This window comes from Anolis sagrei, chromosome 2 (genome assembly GCF_037176765.1).
Source record: "Anolis sagrei isolate rAnoSag1 chromosome 2, rAnoSag1.mat, whole genome shotgun sequence".
In the NCBI taxonomy this organism is placed as follows: domain Eukaryota; kingdom Metazoa; phylum Chordata; class Lepidosauria; order Squamata; family Dactyloidae; genus Anolis; species Anolis sagrei.
The window spans coordinates 64620834-64641811 of record NC_090022.1 but is presented as its reverse complement, the minus strand read 5'-3'; the positions used below and the strand labels follow the sequence as shown (position 1 = coordinate 64641811).

The 20978-nt window shown below is 38.2% G+C and overlaps 1 protein-coding gene across 1 annotated transcript in view; it reads left to right on the top strand.

The window, feature by feature from the left end:
- SYN2 (synapsin II) overlaps positions 1–20978 on the top strand; it is a 176625-nt gene that overhangs the window by 151353 nt on the left and 4294 nt on the right. The window contains exons 10-12 of the mRNA XM_060765944.2: positions 3351–3500; positions 13872–13932; positions 18806–19052. Of these exons, the coding sequence (XP_060621927.2) occupies positions 3351–3500; positions 13872–13932; positions 18806–19052 (458 nt within the window). The remainder of the gene's footprint in view (positions 1–3350; positions 3501–13871; positions 13933–18805; positions 19053–20978) is intronic.

The following is a 20978-nucleotide window of genomic DNA, read 5'->3' as shown; positions in this document are numbered from 1 at the left end:
AATAGCTATCAGCAGGGGCGTCTCATCCATTACGCGAAGTAAGCGGTCTCAGAACACTTTTTTTTGCCTGGGGCGCAGAGGCGCCTCTGTAAATGCCCCTTGACTGCCACTTGAGGAGCGCCCCCTCAGCTCACAACAGCCCTAGCAGTCTGGGGGGAGCCTCGGCTTTCTTGCCTCGCTGCCGGGCGATCCTCTTCCCAAAGGGGCCGGGCCCTTGAGCCTCGCCTAGCCCCTCTCGTTCCTACTCCACCCGGCCACCGGGTGCGCGAGCAGAGCCAGCACTCAATCGTTCTCCGTATTCAATCCCTTCCCCATGACCGGCTCCCTTTCCTGATCCCCCGGCGCTCCACCCGCCTCCTCTTCTCTCCCCAATCCACGGGTGGGCCAAGGGGCGGAGCCGCCACGCCTGGCCCGCTTCGGGTCCAGAGGCATGTTTGAAGACCCCAGCGTGCGCATCAAAAGTTGCCTCTTCTCCTGACCTTCTCTTCAGCCATTGGGACCAAGAGAGAGAGAGAGAGAGCCCCTCCGGCTGGAGGTATCTCCCACCTCCGCTCCCTCCTTTGTTTTTGCGCCTACCTTCAGGAAAGGTGGGCATCTCCACCTCTCTCTCTCTCTCTCTCTCTCTTAGTCCCAATGGCCGAGGAGAAAGTCAGGAGAAGAGGTGACTTTTGGTGTACATGCCGGGGTCTTCAGGCACGCCTCCGGACCCAAAGTGGGCCAGGCAAGGGAGCAAGTGCGGCAAGTGTAGTTACTGGGATGTATAGTTCACCTACAATCAAAGAGCATTCTGAACTCCACCAATGATGGAATTGAACCAAATATGGCACACAGAACTCCCACAATGAACAGAAAATATATATCACTGGTTGGTTGGGGGGGGGGGGGCAAAATACTGTTTGTTTACCGTTGAAAATTACCTAGGGTCACCTCTGGCTATCAGCCATTGCTGATCATCACCAAGGCTGCCAAACTAATACCTGGCTGGATTATGCTAGAAGAGTTATAATCCATGGCTCCATTGTGGTCTGGAAGTACGAGTGCTACAGTTGTGGTCATTTAAAAGCAGCATCTATTCTCACACATACATCGCGATCTCTTGGATAACACGTGTTGTTGGCAGTTCTAGTTAGTAGAAAAACAGAACATTCAAATGAATTGTCCATTTCAAAGCAATGATTTTATACAGAATGGTATAAGGTTGTGATACAGCTGTCGTTGTGCATTCAGGCTGTTACATTTCATTAAAAACTATGGGTTTTTTAAAAAAAACTCAGATTAGCAAGAGCCACATGATTCTGGTTTGTCTCAGGGCCCTTCCACACAGCCCTATATCCCAGAATATGCAGGCAGAAAATCCCACAATATCTGCTTTAAACTGAGTCCACAATGCCATATATTCCAGTTCAAAGCAGAAAATGTGGGATTTTATTCATCTGTGTGGAAGGGGACCCAGTGGTGGGATATCCAATATGCATGTTGGCTATAGCTAATACAGCCTGCTGTTCATCTTTTGTCTTCTTTCACCATTCTGCTCTTCTTATCTTCTATCCTGCTGCTTTATTCTTTCATTCTCCTGTAATTTGGTTTGTACTTCAAGGCTTTTATGATTGCACACTTAGGTACATTGTCCATGTTTGCATTTCAATGTACAATTATGCTACTCCTCACTCAGCTTTTGTAGCAAAGTGGTCTAGAATGCTTCCATTTGGGAAAGTAGGCTCTATTTAAGGTTATTGTGTGTCTTGCATTATGCCTTGAGGTTTTAAAAATCACTTCGCAGCAGGAGAAGAATACTGTAGTCCTCTGAATGCATTCTAATATAACAGCTTCTCAGGCGGTGAGAAATAATTTCGTAGAGGTAGATATCATAAGTCCCAAAATTAAAAGATTAAAAACCAATAGATTCAAAAGCTATAACTCTTTAATCTCTTGAGGAGGAGGAGGAGGAGGAGGAGGAGGAGGAGGAGGAGAAGCCATAAGCGCAAAATTACATCTGTCTCTAAAATCTTTTAAGATCATAAAACTTAAGGTCTCTCTCTTAATGCCTGACAGAAAAGAAATGCCTAGAACTATCACAAGTGTGTGTGTTGCCTGTCATGTTAGATGACTACATATAAGACATTGGGCATTGCATTACTGGAAAACTAGTAAGGCAACTAGTTGCAGGAGATGAAAGCTGAGCTACTCATCTCTTTCCAAGAGTGCCTGTGTCTTAGGAGCCTGTATTTGATATGGTTGTATGTCAGATCTATTATGGGACCACATGATAGTTACAGATTGCCTATACATCTAATTTGTATGATCTACACTTCAAAGAGGAAAAATCAGTGGAATAATTACAGCATCTGAAGTCATAGAAATAAGTAGATCTCTATTTTGTCATTTAACAGCTGAACAAAAATGCATCAATTTTTACTGCAACAAAGCAATACTTTTAGTACAGGAAAAATATATACTTTTTGTTGTCATAGAATCACAGACTTGAAAGGGATTCCAAGTCCACCTCGTCCAGCCACCTATCATACAGGAATAGACAATTAAAGCACTCTACAAATGCCCATTGAACATCTATTTATAAGTCTATAAAAAGGGAGGGCTATCACCTTCCAAGGCAGCCCTTACACAAGTTCTTCCTAAGGCAGTGGTTCTCAACCTGTGGGTCCCCTGATGTTTTGGCCTTCAAATCCCAGAAATCCTAACAGCTGTTACACTGGCTGGAATTTCTGGGAGTTGTAGGCCAAAGCACCTGGGAACCCACAGGTTGAGAACCACTGTCCTAAAGTTTAGGTTGAATCTGTTTTCTTGTAATATGAATCCATTGGTTCATGTTGTACTCTTTGGAGCAGCAGAAAACGAGATCACTCCATCTTCTACATGACACCCCTTTATTTATTTAAAGATGGCTATAATGTCATATCTCAACTGTCTTTTCTCCAGTCTAAACATATCCAGATTCCTATATTTTTTCTTCTAAGCATTGAATTCCAGACCTTTGATCATATTGGTAACCCATTCCAGGTTGTCAATATCCTTGTGTTGCTCAGAACTGGACACAGAATTTCAAGCTAGGTCTGGCCGAAGCAGACCTCACAGTATTTGCTTTCCTTGTTTTGAAAAAAGGTCATCCCCACAAATTCTGTGGCTTTTCCCCAAATCAAAATTAGTTAAGGTTTAAACAAAAGGGTTTTAAAAAAGAATTTAAATTTGATTGTAATTAATGCTTCATTTCTCACTAACATTAATTTAGGTATAACTTATCTTTTCAATTTCAGAATGGATAATAAAAATTTAATGCACCATGAACATATTTAAAACTTTTTCTCTGCCTAATCAACTTTGATGTTTTCTAGGTTATGGATTCTGCAATGCCTTTGATTGGCGAGCATCAGGTTGAAGACAAGCAACTGATAACTGAGCTTGTTGTAACCAGAATGAACCAAATTTTGTCTAAAACACCTTCACCATCTCCTCAGAAGCCAAGTGCAACTCAACAGCCACAGGTGGGAATTGATGACGTGTGTACATGCTTGCAGAGGGAAAAGGATTTCGGTTATAAAATGTTATGAACATTCAAAACCAGTTGTTATTAGAAGAATCTAAGAAGTACAAATAGAATGTATTTTGTGTGATTTTTTAGAACTGAATGCCTGATATCACAAATTTAAAATATCCAATTAGAGTGTTCTTAATAGACTCTTTAACCTTCTTCAACAATTTTCTTCAACTGTGCTTTGAGTTCCATTGTTCCTGCACACTTCTTTAGAATATTGCTAGGGCTGATGTTATGTTTTTTATGCCAAATTTGTTTTGTTTTGTCGTATTTATTCAAAAGATTTCTAAGGCTCAAGGCAGTTTATGTAAACGTGTAGTACAAACTACAGGATTATAATTCAATGTAGAACAAAGTAACATGTTGATAAATAATAAGTAAACATCCTATGAACTCAATCTTCAAAAGCCCCACAGAATAATTTAGGCTTGTTACCCTATTGGAAAGCCATAAGGGAGGTCATTCCAGGCCCTCTGGACTATTGCAGTAATGAGTTCCTAACCATTCATATGGGTAGTTTCACCTGACATAATCAAAGCAAAAAGGTAAGAGTTTGATCAATGGATCTTAATCAGCATATGGGTCCATACTGGTGGTCATATATCCTGAAATGAGAAGAGATATGTAGAGAAAGGAGGCTGTCCATGACTAATATCCATGCTCAACATGCTTCACTGGAAGGGTGTTCTCTGATTGTGAGAATGAGTTCAACATGTTAATAGCTGAAATTAATTTCCTCAAGAGAAACCTCAATAGAATGGTTTCAATTTATTCTCATAGGGTTTATCTGTCAGATGAGTATATAGACTGTTCCATCTATTCAAACAACGGTGAAATTTCTTTTTAGCAAGTTTGTGGCATACTTTAATGGAAACTCAGATGGACATTTCAGAGTGTCATTTGTATCATTGTTTGCTTTGTTTTTGTTTTCCATTATTCAATACTTTGATAGGTCAGAGGCTCATGGCAAGATTGTATCATAATCACTTCCTGAAAAACTTTTAAAAATCAAGAGTGAGCCAGAAGAGTCAGGCCCCATTTACACTGTCATATAATCCAGTTTCCAAATGCAAATTATCTGATTTAAACTGCATTATATGGCATTGTAAACTCATAGAATCCTGTTTGAAGCAGATAATCTGCATTCAGAAATTGGATAATATGGTCAGTGTAGATGGGGCCTCTTGCCACATTTCAGTTTTTTTTAAAAAAAAAAAACAACTAAAGTTGTTTCCTTTCATTAGCCACCACCACCACAAGCAATCTTCTTCACTCACCCTCATGATCAGTAGGACATTGAGGAATTTGAAATAGAGCTAATCTATAACTGCTGTAGAGCAATTATATTATAAATGATGGCTCAGCCAGCCCTGTGGACATTGGAATATACTCTAAAGAAATTTAGGAATAGAAGATATTTCTCAAACAAGAGCCAAACTATGTGAAGAAAGTTTCAAAGAGGAACAAAACATCTATTTATATTTTGAAATAAGAGCACGCAGCAGGTAAACAATTGTTGAGAAGGGGAGTTTGTGGTTCACCTCAAATTGGACTGTTCTTGGAGAATATTTAAATATAGCATTGTGTTTAAAAAGAATGCAGTCACACAGAAGCAAGTGCTGATGTTTCGGTATTGTACTGTACCACTTGAAAAAGGACACAAACACCACTTCAGCCTCATAACTACAGACAATGAGAATTTGTGACTAATCTGCATTGGAAAGGTTCTTTGAAAGAACAGCCACTTGAACCAAAATATAGAATGTACTTTTCTATATTCATAATCTAGGACAAAATGTGCCATTCTTTGTAAATTGTTCCATGATTAAAATAATATCTAAATTAGAGGTGTAAAACTTTGCTTATTGACATCTAAAATGAATAATTTCAAAATATTTTTCTGAAATGCAAAAGGTTACAATAGTGTTTTAATTTTCCACATTTTGCAACTTTGTTTAAAAATATATATAGTTGGGGGTCCCTTATTCCAAAATCTGCTCCAAAAATCCAGAATTGTCCATATGGTGGGATGAGATAGTGATACCATTGCTTTCTGATTATTCAGTGTAAGACTTTGTTTCATGCACAAAATTATTTAAAATATTGTGTATAGAATTACCTTCAGGTTATGTGTGTAATGTACCGCTGTGAGTCGCCCCCGGGCTGAGATCAGCGGTATAGAAGCAAAGTTAATTAATTAATTAATTAATTAATTAATTCAGTGTTACACCAGAAGCGACTTGCAGTTTTTCAAGTTGCTCCTGACATGACAAAAAAAAATTCTGAAAGATATCTCATTAGATATATGTAAAATTTCAAAATCTAAAATGTAGACACTTCTGGTTTCCAATATTTTGTACAAAAGGATACTTTATTTTTATTTTGCACAAAAACATGTTTTTTTTGTGCAAAAACATGTTTCATAGAAAAATCTGAATAAAAATACAGTGGAAAATATAAAGAGACATAATAATAAGTATTATAATGATTATCATCATCATCATCATTTGTGCCATGCCTTTCTCCCTATGGAGACTAAAGGCAGCTAACAGTCCACACTAGACAAGTATAAAAAGTGCAATACAAAAATTAAAAAACAATTAAATAGTAGCCATGTGGTAAAAACAGAATTAAAATACAGTAAATACACTAAAATGACCTTTAAAACTCATATCCTCCCTCCATTTCCAAATGGGCAGATTTGTCTGCTCCAGAAGTCAGTATGTCACATCTGGGTCATAGAAGTAAACCTGTCATCCTATTCTGGTAGAAGAGTGCTCCAAGTTTTAAAATGTGCTTGCAGCTTTTAAAATAAAAAAACATCCTATCTTAAATTGTGCATTTTCCCATTAGGATTATAGCCCCATCTTGTGGAAATTCTCTAATGGCAAAGAAAACATGCAACATAAAACAAAACATAAGGCTACAATATTTTAAAAAAAAACTTTTAAAAACCATACCAAAACTAAAAGAATGTAAGGCGGGGTAAATTAATATGCAGTTTTATCTCATCAGAGTTTTTTTCCTCCCCCCCCCCCCCCCACCGCCTCCATACCCACCCCAGATTGGAGCACTGAGGTAGTATTTCTTAGGTCATCAGTGCCATTGTGAGGTGTTGAGCAACAATATGGAAAGGTAATGTTCATTCATAGATAGTCTCCTATTGGCCAGTGAGTGCCAAGTTTTTAGCTTAAGAGTAACTGTTTGTGGATAGGGAATAATGATAGCCCCAAAGTACATTCACCAGGATTCATACAGTTTAAATGTATGGACATCCAAGGTACATACAAGACACAGTTATTTATAAGTATGCCTGTTGCCTCAATGAACCGGCAGATGGAGCTGTTGCTGTATGGCAAAAAGCTAAATAGCTTACTTCATGCTCAGTTTTTTTTTTATTGGTCTTGATGAATGATGAATGATGAGAAAGCACTTCTCCAAGGTAACTAGAACATTGTTTCTCATGCTATCTGAAGTGGGGGACTATTAAAACTTTTCCCAATTGTGCTGGGGCCAGCACCATATTTGTGTTGACCGATTCCAATTGTTTCTTTCTTTCCTGGAAACACACCATAGACTGGCAGCCATTAATTCACAGACTGGCACCGATCCATGGACCACCATTATGAGTAGCACTATCCAACTTTATGTCTTCAATTTACTTATATACTGTCTATTTTTAAAAAACTCTAGAAAAATTTATGTCAGCCTCATCAACAAGTATATTCATGTTGTGTCTTCTGAAATATGCAGATTGAATTTTTAAGGTCAGAGTGGTTCCAGTATAACTACTAGAAGCTTCCTAAGTACAAAGACATCCCATTGTGACTCTTCTCCTTATAAAAAACCCTGCTAAGAAAGAAAATGACTGAGAAATATAGAATAATGAAATATGCAAATGAGAAATATACCCATATCAATAAATCAAATCTTAGAGGCAAACACATGTTGAAATTAAGTCAGAAGATTTAAGGCTGAGACACTACCGAAGACCTGCAGAAATATATTAACTGCTAAAGGAAGGTCAACCATTTTTAAAAGTGGAACATTTCAAGAATGTCAGAAAAGCTCTGCTGGATCAAACCAGAGACCTGTCTGGCCCAGCAGTCTGTTCTCGCAGTGGTCACTTAGATGTATGAATCTGTTTTATGGATATGGATGGTTATGAAGAACTCACAATCTGGATATGAGAGCAATAACACCTTCTTATCAGGTTTCCCAGGATCTTACATTGAGAAGTATACTGTTCCCGCTTCCACACATTGCAGTTTTAAGATACTTAGGGATAACAAGGCCCATTGGATGGTCTGATTGGCACTTTCCACTTCATGAAATATTAGAATCGGTGTATAGCTAGAGAAATGATGCTGACTTAGAAGTGGTCCTTTGGGGGTTTGGGCTTTTGATATGCTTCTGCAACTAGAGCTATGTTATGTTCTACTTGAGAGATTGTCTTTAGATCCTGACACTGTTCTGCTACTATGATCCTATATATATATATATATATATATATATATATATATATATATATATTTCACATATTTGTATCCTGTCCTTCTCACCCCCGAGGGGGGACTCAGGGCAGCTTACAAATGAGTGAAATATGCTATTCCAGTTAACAAGAAATCCTAGTCCCAACTACCAGAATAGATTAAAATGCCCGCTTCGGTCTTGCCTTCCAAGCAACAACTTCTCATTCTTTGCTTCATTTAATTTTCTGTTCTGAGGGAAGAGAAGGAGCAACTGACTCCTTCTCTTCTTCACTGGTCTTTATATTATGTGTGATCCTTTTGAGTGCAAGAAGAAAACTCTTTATTGCCCACTTCCTGCTCCAGTTTTTTATGAGACTATAAAAAAACTACTGTATGGATCAGGGGTCCCCAAACTTTTTAAACAGAGGGTCCCCCAAACTGTTGGATGCAAGTAAGTATACAAGATGAAATTCTTTTATCACGGCCAATAGCAAGTACAGGTTCTTACAGTTAGAAGGCTATAAAGCCAATATCCCAACAAGGAATATGGGCTGCCCCAGTCTCTGTCTCCCTCTCTGTACTCATCCTGACTCAATGTGGCAGTCAGCCTGCAAGCCATTGGTTGCTGATTTGCAATGAGTATCCAGAAAAGAAAGAAAGATCTGTGTCTGATGGGCATATATGGTACCTGTCTTAGTTAGTCTGAGTAGCATTGGCATAAACTAAGAGCTATGTATGTTACTAAATAATTAAACAAAGGTTTATCAAATATGACTTATGCTTGATAAACTCATTTTCATTGAGGGACACTCTTCCTTCTGGTTGATTTGAAAAGGCCATTGAATCCCTGGATGGAGAATCCATGGATACAGAAGGCCAACTATATATAGTGGTTGGTGCTTTTCAGTTTTTACCAAATTTGGGTTCCCAGATGTTATTGAACAACAATCCCCATCACTTTGATGATCCAGCATGGAGACTGAGGATAATGGGAATTCCAACTTGACAGCACTTGTTCTGAGGTTGAGGAAAGATTAAAAGAAATGTTAAAGTCAGACATCATATCCACAAGCCTTATATCTAAATTCAAACCCCACTTTCCAGACTAAAGAACAAACTGCAGTCCTCCAGATGTTATTGTCTCACAACTCCCATCAGCTCTAGTCATGATGTCTAATGATGGGGAATATAAAAGTTGGAGTATAGCATCTGCAGAGCCAATTCAGCCCACGGGCCTTGCATTTGACACATATGGCTTAGGGCACTGAAGCATATAGTTACAGTAACTTAACTACTTATTTATTCAAAATATCCTACCACACCTCATGTACTACATTCATGCCCCTGGCTAAAATGGCTTTGACTGTTAGATCTGCTATCCTGCTCTAATTTAACTAATTCTAAATTAAACTATTTACTCAAATGAGTAACTGGTTGTTTCTCACACAAGCCTTTCCAAAGTCCCTTTCAAATACCAAGCGAATCACCATCAACTTTTAATATTTCATGCTCTCAATCTCAATAGGCCACTTACCTTATTCTAATAATATATTACCATACTATGCAGACTACAAGCTAAATAATATTTATATATCTGTTTAACATTACAGTAATCCAGTAATATCTTTAGGAAGAAAAAAGATCAATCTGTAATCAATAATATTATGTTTGAATATGCAGTGAATCTTGCCAAGAAACATATATTTTCTCATGAAGTGGTGGTGGTGGTGGTGGTGGGGGATTTGGGGATGAAATCATCAAGGATTTACATCTTTATTTTATGGGACTATAACAAACTACTGTATAGATCAAGGGTCCTCAAACTTTTTAAGCAGAGGGCCAGGTCACAGTCCCTCAAACTGTTGGAAGGCCAGATTATATTTTGAAAAAAGCATGAATGAATTCCTACGCACACTGCACATATGTTATTTGTAGTGCAAAAAAACCCCACTTTAAAACAATACAGTAATTAAAATGAAGAACAATCTTAACAAATATAAACTTATTAGTATTTCAATGGGAAGTGTGGGCCTGCTTTTGGCTGATGAGCTAGGATTGTTGTTGTTGTTGTGTGCTTTCAAGTCATTTCAGACTTTGGTTGACCCTGAGCAAGGGCCAGGTAAATGACCTTGGGGGGCCATATTCGGCACCCGGCCTTAGTTTGAGGACCCCTGGTATAGATCATGAATAACAATGGAATGTTCTAAAAGAAATGGAAATACCATGACTTTTTATTGTCCTGATTGAAATCTATACTCTGAACAAATGTTCTCTGCCAGGCCTAAATATGGAGAAACCACAACAGCCATTTAATCTCCTTGGGCAAAAATAAATCAAAATTATCTGAGTAAAAGTAATCACTCTTACTAATTTCTTACAGTAATTCATTTATCTTGGTTCAACTTATGCAAATCACCTCACCAGCATGGGTGATATGGCTGTATGAGTGATATGAAGTGCCTGCAAATCCTAGTGAATGTTTGCTTTTAAATTGTGTGTCTGATACAATTAGGGAACTTCAGCCAGTGATTAGGGAGCAGCAAGTGCATCCGTCGGAAAGGGTGCAAGAGCTATTAAGCCTACAAAATCCTCAAACAAAGCATATATTTGAGGAAATGCAGTGAACAGGAAGCATGATCTAGCATGCTGGGAAGCCTAATTTAAGTCAAAGGCATTTCCTTTGAGATGGTCTATATTAAGCTTAGATTGCAGGTTGGTTGGTTTGGTAAAGTTTTTAAATAATCATCCTCAAGCAATACTTGAAAAATATAATTAATGCCTCTGGGAAGTTCAGATGCCTCCATATCCAACAAACATTGGTTCTCTGTGTTACTGTGAAAAACTTAGCTTCAGGAAATCTATCTACCTAAACAGTTTCAATCAGTCAAAAAAACATTAGGGCTGAATAGGCAAAAATCTCTGTGTTCCACCAAAATGGAAAGACAAAGACTAAAAAGAAAAAAGTTTGTTGTTTTTTTTAAAAGTACTTATAGTGCTTTTTTCTTTGCCAGGGAAAACCAGGGTTCCCAATGCTGCACTAACTATACGAATCTACGTTTTATATAAGCTGCAGCTCTATATAGACATCCTTTCACTAGTCCAAAGGTTACTTCTAAAGCACAGTTTATCCTCTTTTAGTAGGACAAACCCCTGTGTCAGTTAGATAAACCAGATGTATTTCTGCACCAGTAAATTGCCCTTAAAAACTTTCAAGAGTGAAGAATCCCAGTGTGATTTTTTAGGTATAAGAAAAACATGAACAGAAGTTAATAGCCTTTACATCATTATTAAACATTCATTTACCTGTACAGAGATTTTGTCCAAATGCTAGACAGATTTTTTGTCACCTAAGCTACCCTTCCAAATTCTTCATTTTACCAACATTGTTCCTGGAGGTATGCATTTCAGCTGAAATGAATGTGTTGAATCTGTTTTCCCTGCTCAATTGCAGAGCACTAGGAAAACTGTACTTGATGTGTACAGGAATAATTTCCATCAAGTTGCCATTTCCCAGTGGTGCAGTGAGTTAAACCCCTGTGCCTTCAGGACTGAAGACCGACAGGTCACAGGTTTGATTCTGGGGAGAGGTGGATGAGCTCCCTCTATCAGCTCCAGCTCCTCATGCGGGGACATGAGAGAAGCCTCCCACATGGATGATAAAAACACCAAATCATCCAGGCGTCCCCTGGGCAACTTTCTCGCAGACAGCCAATTCTCTCACACCAGAAGCAACTTGCAGTTTCTCAAGTCGCTCCTGACATGACAAAAAAAATCCCATGCTTGTATTTTTCAGTTTCTCTATGCAACATCACATATATTCCCCTGCTGTGTTTTCTGACTGTGTCTTCACTTTGTGTTCTGAGCTTGTGTCCAGAAAAAGCGAACCACACAGGTTATCAAGAGGGCAAGATAACAGAACTAAGGAGTAAATCATGTGGAGAGAGGGCGTTGGGTTCTGCTACATCAGAAAATGGAAATACTTGTAAATCCGCAAGAAGCAATAACACTCATTTAAGCACCAGAAGAAAAACACATCATTTCTGAATTACCATGACCTTCTAAATGCAGCAATTAAGACACATAGGGTCAAAGTAAAATATTATACCGTTTCCACAAGTAGCAGTTTCATGACTGTCATATACACACCCCTTCAATTTACTTTTAAAATGCCAAGGAATGAGTTGCAAAGTGCATTACAAGTATTATGTTTAATTTGGACTTTGTTTTCTTGCTTCCAAGAATAAACATAGAAGAAAAGAAGCCAATATCTTTGGTAAACCTGTATATTAATTTGAATTTCCCTTATAAGAATCATTCTTGGGTTTGATCTTTTTTAAAACAAGCATACTCTGAGAAGCACTGCATCCAAATTTTCCCCAAGTCTTCTAAATAAAGTGTATGAAAATACACCTTAAGCCTTTCTCTTTCGCTGTCTTTCTTTCTTGTAGAATCAAACTCTACATTCTACAGGTCTTTAGAAAAATGCTTCATAACTAATTATTTCTTTTATTGTGTTCCTGAGAATATTTCAATATGTGTTCTGGTAAATTAGCCATTGTTCATTGTTGACACCCAACTAAATATTTTTTTTAATCTACCTGTCTATGAAACTGAATTCATATTGATGGGTTGAAGGAAAGGTCATGCTTGCCAAAGCAGAATTGATGTAAAACACATAGTTAATAACTACTTGGATTTGTTCTCTTAGAGCCCATCCGGCGGTCCCATATCCGGGACCTGTCTTGGTTTTTACCAGGGGCATCCAAATGGTAAAAACAAATTTGGGATAACCTTGGTTATTCTGAATTAATCAAATACCCCATTAGATCCGGGCCTTCCTGAAAGGCCTGGGTCTAATGGGGTATTGGGCCTGTGGGGACTCACTTCCAGGTAGCCTTACTTCTGGGTAGCCCTGGTAGCTCCAGGAGCCCAAAGGTCTGGGATGGTGCCCAACCCCTCACCCCAACCACCAAACAACCCTTAAAAGAAAACTTACCCAGCTGCTATTAAAGTGCTCCTTGCATCCTCCTGGAGTGAAAAAAATAATCCTCTAGGAAAGAGGAGGCAAGAAGCAATTATTCTCCCACTCCACAATTCCCCCCCCCCCCCAAGTCTCCTGGTGCATCATTTCATCATGGCAGGAGGATGCAAGGAGAACCTCAATGGTGGTTGGACAAGTTTTCTTTTGTAAAGGTTGTTTTGGAGGCTTCAGGGTGGCTGCATGCCATCCCAATAGTTATTGGGATGGCGTGTAGCCACCCTTCCCAGGAAAGCCTGGGTTTTGGGTGGCTTATGAGAACAAAAACCCATGCCAAAGCAGGTTTTTAAAATTCACTTCATCACGAGTTTTACCCCTGTCTGGAAGTGCCCATAGTTGACAGTAATCGTTGCTAGATTTTCACTATAGGGCATTGCAGCCCAATTTAATTTCTTTATTGTTTTTTGATAGTCTGGGGAAAAATCACCTCCCCTGCACCTATATTGGACCCATAGAAAAGGACCAATTTTAACTGGATCTGGTTTTTTGTTGAGAGATAACAGCAGTGTGGGGATGGGAAATAAAAGATTGGTGTTCTCCTCCCCACCAGCAGCATGTCTCTAAATTTTAAGTACACACTCTAGTACCTGCTGTTATATAAAGAGAACATGTGATGTGGATCCTAGTACTATTTAGAGTTATTTAGAGATGCTGAGTTTAATCCTCGGACTTTGTTTTTATTTGATACGAGATGCTTGTAATATGGAATCCTAAGATGAGTTAGGATGGTCTCCTACTTAGGATTCTGTTATGATACCATATTGTAATCCGTCTTCTTAAACTTTTCTTCTGCTTTGTTTTTATATTGCAGAGTGGCTCAAATAAGGATCCAGAATCAAGCAAAGTCCCACCCCAGCGACCACCTCCTCAAGGTTGTTTACAGTACATTCTCGACTGTAATGGCGTTGCAGTAGGACCAAAACAAGTCCAGGCTACTTAAATTATTGAGATTAAAAACAGGGGTTAAAGCCAAAAAAAAAAAAAGGAATCAAACAATACCAGTTTTTGTGCAGTTTTTGCATTGTTTCAGTGCTGACCTGGACTGTGTTTTTTCTATGCAGTGTCAACTATACTGTCTGGTTGTTTATCTGTTCATGTTTGTGTTGTAATGCTTACTTAACGTTTCTCTGTATAACTTGTGATTCAGGGCCGTTGTCAACAGTGTACAAGAATTGTGCCTCTACTGAGTCAGTTTGACTGTATATTAAGAATGGTTAGACAGTATTTTTTTGAAATATTCTATATTGTGGGGTAAAGAATAACCAATGCAGGTTGAGATTTAAATACTTTTGCTTAATTGTGTGAGAACGTGTGTTACAGTCATTTTAAAAATGTGCATGATTAACACAGAAAGTTGATTCTAATATTTTTAAAATCTCTCATTGAGTAGGGTATTAAATAAAACCATTCTTTTTTATAATTTTGTAAAGATTACTAATTATTGAGTTCATACTCATAGGTAAAATGAAAGATTAGTATTTTTATTTTCATCATTTCCTATGATATAAGAAGGAATTATTTCAAGGCATGCATAAATATCCTGTATTTTCAATGCAGATGTTTTTTCTATTTTAAAAATCTGCATTAAATTCTTAGCCTCAGTACTATAAAATGGGCCATCAGTGTGCAATATTGGTTCAATATGAAGCTACTGAATGTATTTAAGTTCAATGAGAGAGCTTCTTTGGTGTTTATGAAGTAGCCATCTGGTCTTGCCCAGAATTAAAGCAAGTGTTTACCAGAAATTCCTACCTAAATAATGCAGGTAAATTACAACTTTTGATAGGCCATTCAAAGCCTTATTTTCAAAATACTGCACTTGCCACTCTGGTTGGGATCTTCAAATATGTATGGATTTGTTTGTTGTTGGTTCCGGTTTTGGTTTTCAGTATATTTCATGGATGCAGTATGTGGCTATGTTGTTCTGTACTAGCTAATAGTGTGGCCACACAATTTAAATACCAGAACTATTCAGCTGTGGCTGAATTAATCATTTTAAGCATAAACAACAGGAAACATGAAGAAATGTTTACATATCAGTGGATGACCCTCAAGGAGGAAAAAAAGCTTAGGCTTAGAATGTCATTGTTTGACTCAATGTATGTAAATATGAATTATAGTGCAAGGTGACCTGAACGGTTTTGCTTTTGCCAAACTTTCTTATAGCCATAATTGCTTATGACTGTCACATAACCACTGGCTGTGTGTATAATCTTACAAGCAATATCCAGGCAGACACTTAAACAGTTACAGAAAATCTAGCCTGTAAACATTAAGGTGCACATCTTAAGCATACTGTAGAAATAGCTGTGAGCAAAGGAAATAGCTCTGTTTCATCTTAGATTCTAATACAAATAGTAGTCCCCTAGGTTAATACAATCAAGTCTGTTTTCATGTGAAACCATGCCAGGATTTGACTTTATTTCCCTTTTAAACACTATCAGCAAAGCGTATAGCTCCATTATCCAGTGGTCGTTGCATTCTTTCTTGGTTAGCTTTCTGTAGAGGGAGTTGTACATTTGGGGAATTGTTTTTGTTTTTGTTTTGCTTTTAATTCAGCTAGTAAGCTGAGGATTTCAAGCTGCTTTTGATTGTAATTTTGATGTTTGGTGGGCATGCTACTGTTTCATGCCCATTTTGGTCTACTATAATTAAGAACCTTCTGTTTTTATAGTCATTGTTACTAGTTAGTGATCTTTTGATGACCACACTGATCCTTTGGGTTGTGTAGAATGCATGCACATCAGGTCCTCTCTGCTCCCCTCCTCCAAATCTCAGTCAAAACATATCCCCCTCCTGGGGTGAAGAAATGAACCTACTGACTGAATGCCATTAATATCAAGCCATGAGTGTTTTCTTGCATGTAGTACTCTTGAGTATTTACAGATGCTTTTGTGCATTGTTGATGGGCTGTATGTGTGTGTGTACGTGTGTGTGCACGCGCACATGTGCAGACCATAGAGAAATTATTTGTCTCTCAATGGGACTTCAATGTGTTCAACACAAAAGGTCTTAGAAGGGCACACACCAGTACTACCTGCCACAGATCAGAAGCAAACCAAAATGTCTCTCTGCATGCAAGCATGCTTAGGTGCAATATTGTGAGAAATAGGGAAGTGATATTTTTCAATATAGGATTAATGTCCAGGGATTTGGTGTGTGTTTGGATTTTTTTCTTTTTTTGTAAAAGCTTTTCCAATAATTATTATTGTTGTTGTTGTTGCCTTTTTGTACCAAACCGGCTGCAAGAAAGTGAGCAAATGCTGAAGTGTGACTGCAGTATATATTTTGTGAAATCTCTTGTACAGCTTAATGTGCAATAAAGAAAAGTTACATCTGTCTTCAGTGTATAGTTTCTGGCATACAAGGCTTCATACCAAATGGGGGAAATCTTTTAATCAAACTTTTAAAAAAAACTCTAAGTAACCAAAAATATTCATCAAGGAAGCTTGGTTTTCCATCCTAAAACAAAGCAGCCCACAGTTAAAAGTCTCTGCTTATGGACACCTTCTGATCCAGACGTAAGCACTTTAGTGCCCTTGAGATGATTTGGACTACAATTCCAGTCTGAATGGCCAGTGACTGCAGGTGATGAGAGGTACAGTCCAAAATAAATAGTGGGCACAATGTTGATTGCTCGGTCATACCTAGTCATTCTGCAAGGCAGCTACAAAAAGATTTTGAGCAGACTGAGGTCACTTGTGACCCAAACATATTCAGTAAAGCTTGTAAGCAGGAATATATTCATACAGATTTTCAACATCTTAATCACATGTACAGTTTAAGTACGCATGGGCTCTGTTCCTAAGCTATAGCAACATAAGCTATGCATTCAAGGCAGGAAAGGAGATACGATCTTGGATTCTCTTCTTCCATGTGTCCTTTTTACCTAATACATCAGATGAACAGGACTCTAACTAGTGACTCTCAAAGTGTATGTTCCTAGAACTAAAACAAGTTGTGACAACTTACAGCATAAAATAATATATATTTTACTACTGTAGAATTTTTTCTGAAATAATTGCATCAATTTGCATTTTATCTTGAAGGAGAAAATGAGAGATCTTCCCAAGAATTTCCTTTTAAAACAGTTGTTACTTTGCAAGATATTTTAAAATCTTCATAGTAAGGTTGCCCCAGGCTCAGCTGTATAGTACTGAATGACTGATTTTTGAACCAAGTAAAAAGTCCAACAAACATTTGGCCTTGGTGTAGACATGATATTCAGGATATGAGAGAAGAAAAATATTTTGCAACATCTATGAAATCTTTATAGACCTATAGGTGAAACTGTATGCAGACAGTCCATACTGAAGGAGTGCTTTTTAAGTTACTTTTCAGTTAAACAGACGCAAGCTTGGCTGATCATGCAGCATCATTCTGATAAACTAATAATCATCTGATGTGATTTCACAATTTACTGTGTGGTGTACAAACCTGTCTCATTATTACTACAATACAGGTATGTTTCCTTTCCATCAGGGTATATCATGAGGGCCAAAGCATAGTTTTATTTGTGGGAACATTGCTTACACCTTAACGATTACATTGAGCAAAATATTGTTTGTTCCCATTTCCCAAATTGGAGCTTCATGTGTATTCTGATGCAAACACGAAATTACTCTATGAATTGGATTTCCCATCTCTTTTCTAGAGAAGCTATTTCTCTAGAAAAGAGAATAAACCTTGTTGTATGCACAGAGTCCTGATCACAGCCACCACCCAAAGTGAACAAGCAAAGTGCAAACATCTGATAAGGTTCCAGTGAGGAACACAGAGGAAGTTTTGCTTTTTTTCATCTTATACGACAAATTGTCTAGACCATGGAGTAGACACACTGTCCAGGGTGGACAATTCTTTAGGCTCATCATATTTTATGTCCTAGCCAAGGAGTTTCATAATGGCAATGCTGGTATAACACTATGTTGTGGTACAACTGTTGACACAATATACCCTGAATAAGCATTCATTTGTTTGCATAGTAAGTTTGCATAGTAAATATATTTAAATTCAACAACGTTTCTGGTCTTTAAGCTGCACTGAAACTGAAATGGCTGTAGGCCATATGAGATACCCAAAAGCATATTGTGTAGCAAAATAACTAGCTTAGGCTGATAGTGTGATTTGAGAGTATACTCTATTTGTAGAGCTGCCAATTCAAAGCTAAAGATCCATAAGAAAAGAAAGCAGCTGGGCTCTTGAGGATGCCCCTCAACAGGTTATTCCATCTGGACACCAGGCAAGCGCATATATTGCAGGAAAAATGTATTTATTTCTGTTTACGCGATAGTAATTCTTTAGGTGTTTGAACCATCCAAATGGAGGTTATAATGTGCCCACCTTTGACCTTTTTTTTTTACACCTACTAGATTTCTGTTAGTTGTAACTCCCACTGCATTCAGTTTGCAATGGAACAACTTGTGAAATCTTTCTTGCTTATTGGGGAAGTTTGGAAATGTTATGGAAAAATGCTGCAACTCATGTGTCTTGGTTTAGGTAGTTGTTGATCCCAAGCAGCAAGGAAATGTGACTGCTAGCAGTAATGTTTTTCTTAGCATTGGTGTAGACATCCACCCACTTTCCAGTTACACAGAATTATGGCTAATAATAATGGTAACAAAAAGTTGGCTAGGCATCCTAACGCTGAAATTTTTTGGTTCTAGGATTATATTTTTAGAGTGTTGGATATAAGAGGCAGTACAAAATTACTGATACATTATGAAGTTTTTCTTGTGCTGAACCTAGGGGGCCCAGTGCAACCCCAAGGAATGCAGTCACAAAACCAGGAGCCATTGCAACCACAGCGTGTGTTCCCTCCGGGGCAATCCGCAAAGCCCTCAAGTTCCGTGCCTCCACGTCCACCTGGCCCTGCAATTCAACCACCACGCAGCCAGGCCCCAGGTCCATCAACTGCTGGGCCACAGACAGACAAAGAGACTGAGCTCTCAGCAGCAGCACCACCCCAGAAGCCTCAGTCACACCCACAACTGAAGTAAGACTATGTTTTATTTTCTCCATGTTTGTTTTGCATTGGTTTGACAGAAAGCTTTGAATGCAAACTGTACAAAAAACAAATACCCTCTTTGGGTGAAAAAAATGTTTTACCTTTTGTAACTGCATATGTCATATTAACCGGCAATGGGAGAATTTCCAGTGAAGAATATAATGTGCTGGAAAAGCAACATTTATTGCAGTACATGCAGATTTCTTCTCCTAGGAACCCAGATTTGGGGAATGTGTCATCATCTGTTTCTCCCCACTACTCCAAACGGAATTGACTCATTTGCACTTCTGCTGTCTGTAACACAACTGCTGAGGAGGAAAAAAGGAACCCTTATCTACTTAAACTTTTAACCTTCAACCATTCAGACAACCTCAAATTTCCAGTTTAAAAAGGCTCATCTAAAAGCCTCGAGAAATTTTTATTGCCAAAATGTAAGTATGCCCACAATCATTGCACAAGTGGTGCATGTCATACATAGGGCTGCACACAGTGAACCCCAATGGATCACTTGAAATAGATTTGACATAACTTGCTATAGTTTTAGATTTTGCTTTTATAGAATACAGAATCTTTAAATGCAGGTGTAGACAGCAGATAACACACAAAAAACAACTAAATTCTGTGAACTTGGAATTTTCTTTTAAATAACATTCTCTTTCACCACACATATATTGTGACATTAATAATACTTCTTGTTTGGCATTTGAGAGCAATACATTACCTTAATCTTCTGGGCCCACTGCTTCTGACTCTCTTCTTCTTCACTAGCTGCACCGTGTCTTAAAATAGTTGGAGGAGAATGGGAAGATCAGGTGGTGTCTAGCTGCACTAGTAATACGACTAGAAATATGGTAGAGAAATGTCTGTTCTTTCCCCATGGTTGTGAAGCTGCAATTGGATTTTCCAGAGCCTCCCTGGTCTCTAAATGGCTGTGAGGCCATGTTATGGGGCTGAGAAGCTGCTTTCTGCAGAGGATGGCAGCATCCCAATGATTCCATATACTGGTGTAACCCAAGTTAATCTAGCACATGTCACCAATCCAATTCGAGTCATTGCTTCCAATGCCTCTAGTGAAGATATTTCAATATAACATTTGGTCATCCACAATACAGGCAGTCTATGAGTTGCAAACATCCAATTTACAAACAACTATAATTATAAATGGAGGTAAGATAACAGGAAGGGAGAGAAATCTATCCCTAAGAAGGGAAATTCAACTCTGAAAGAATTTTCATGGGGAAAGGTTTATCAACTGAAACTTTATCACCAATCCTTGTGTTTGCACAACAAGCCAAATCAAAATCAAATTATCACAGGGACAGGATATGAGGTGAAAACTTCTGAAAAGAGGCACAGACAGCCAAACAAGCATCATAGGGGTGTTGACCCTTCCCTATGCTATATAAAGTGCGCTCTCTCTCTCTCTCTCTCTCTCTCTCTCTCTCTCTTTATATGTATATCTCTCTCACTGGAGTTACACTTAATAATGTACCTGCTCCAACTTACAGCCAAGTTAAGAACAAACCTACAGAACCTATCTTTTTCATAACTTGGCAACTGCTTGTATTTTACCTTCACCTTCATAAATCTTTCTCTACTGGGATCCTTAATTACAGAAGAGTCATGGGAGGTCACAAGCAAGGCAATAACAAGAAACTATAATATTCCAATATGTACATACCTAATAGATCACAAACTCCATATTGGTTTATTTTTTTCCAAGTTATAACTCTTTAGATTTGCCATTTTCTTTGGTCTTTCAAAACTGTTTCACCTCTGAGAGGGAGGAAGAGGAAGGGTCCCAGCTCCAAAATCTCTGCCATTCCCTACATTTCATCCTCAGCCAAACGGCTGTTTTCTGGTATTTTTGCTAAATGCTGCTAAGTTTCTGCTGCCCCTGGAATGGATCTATAG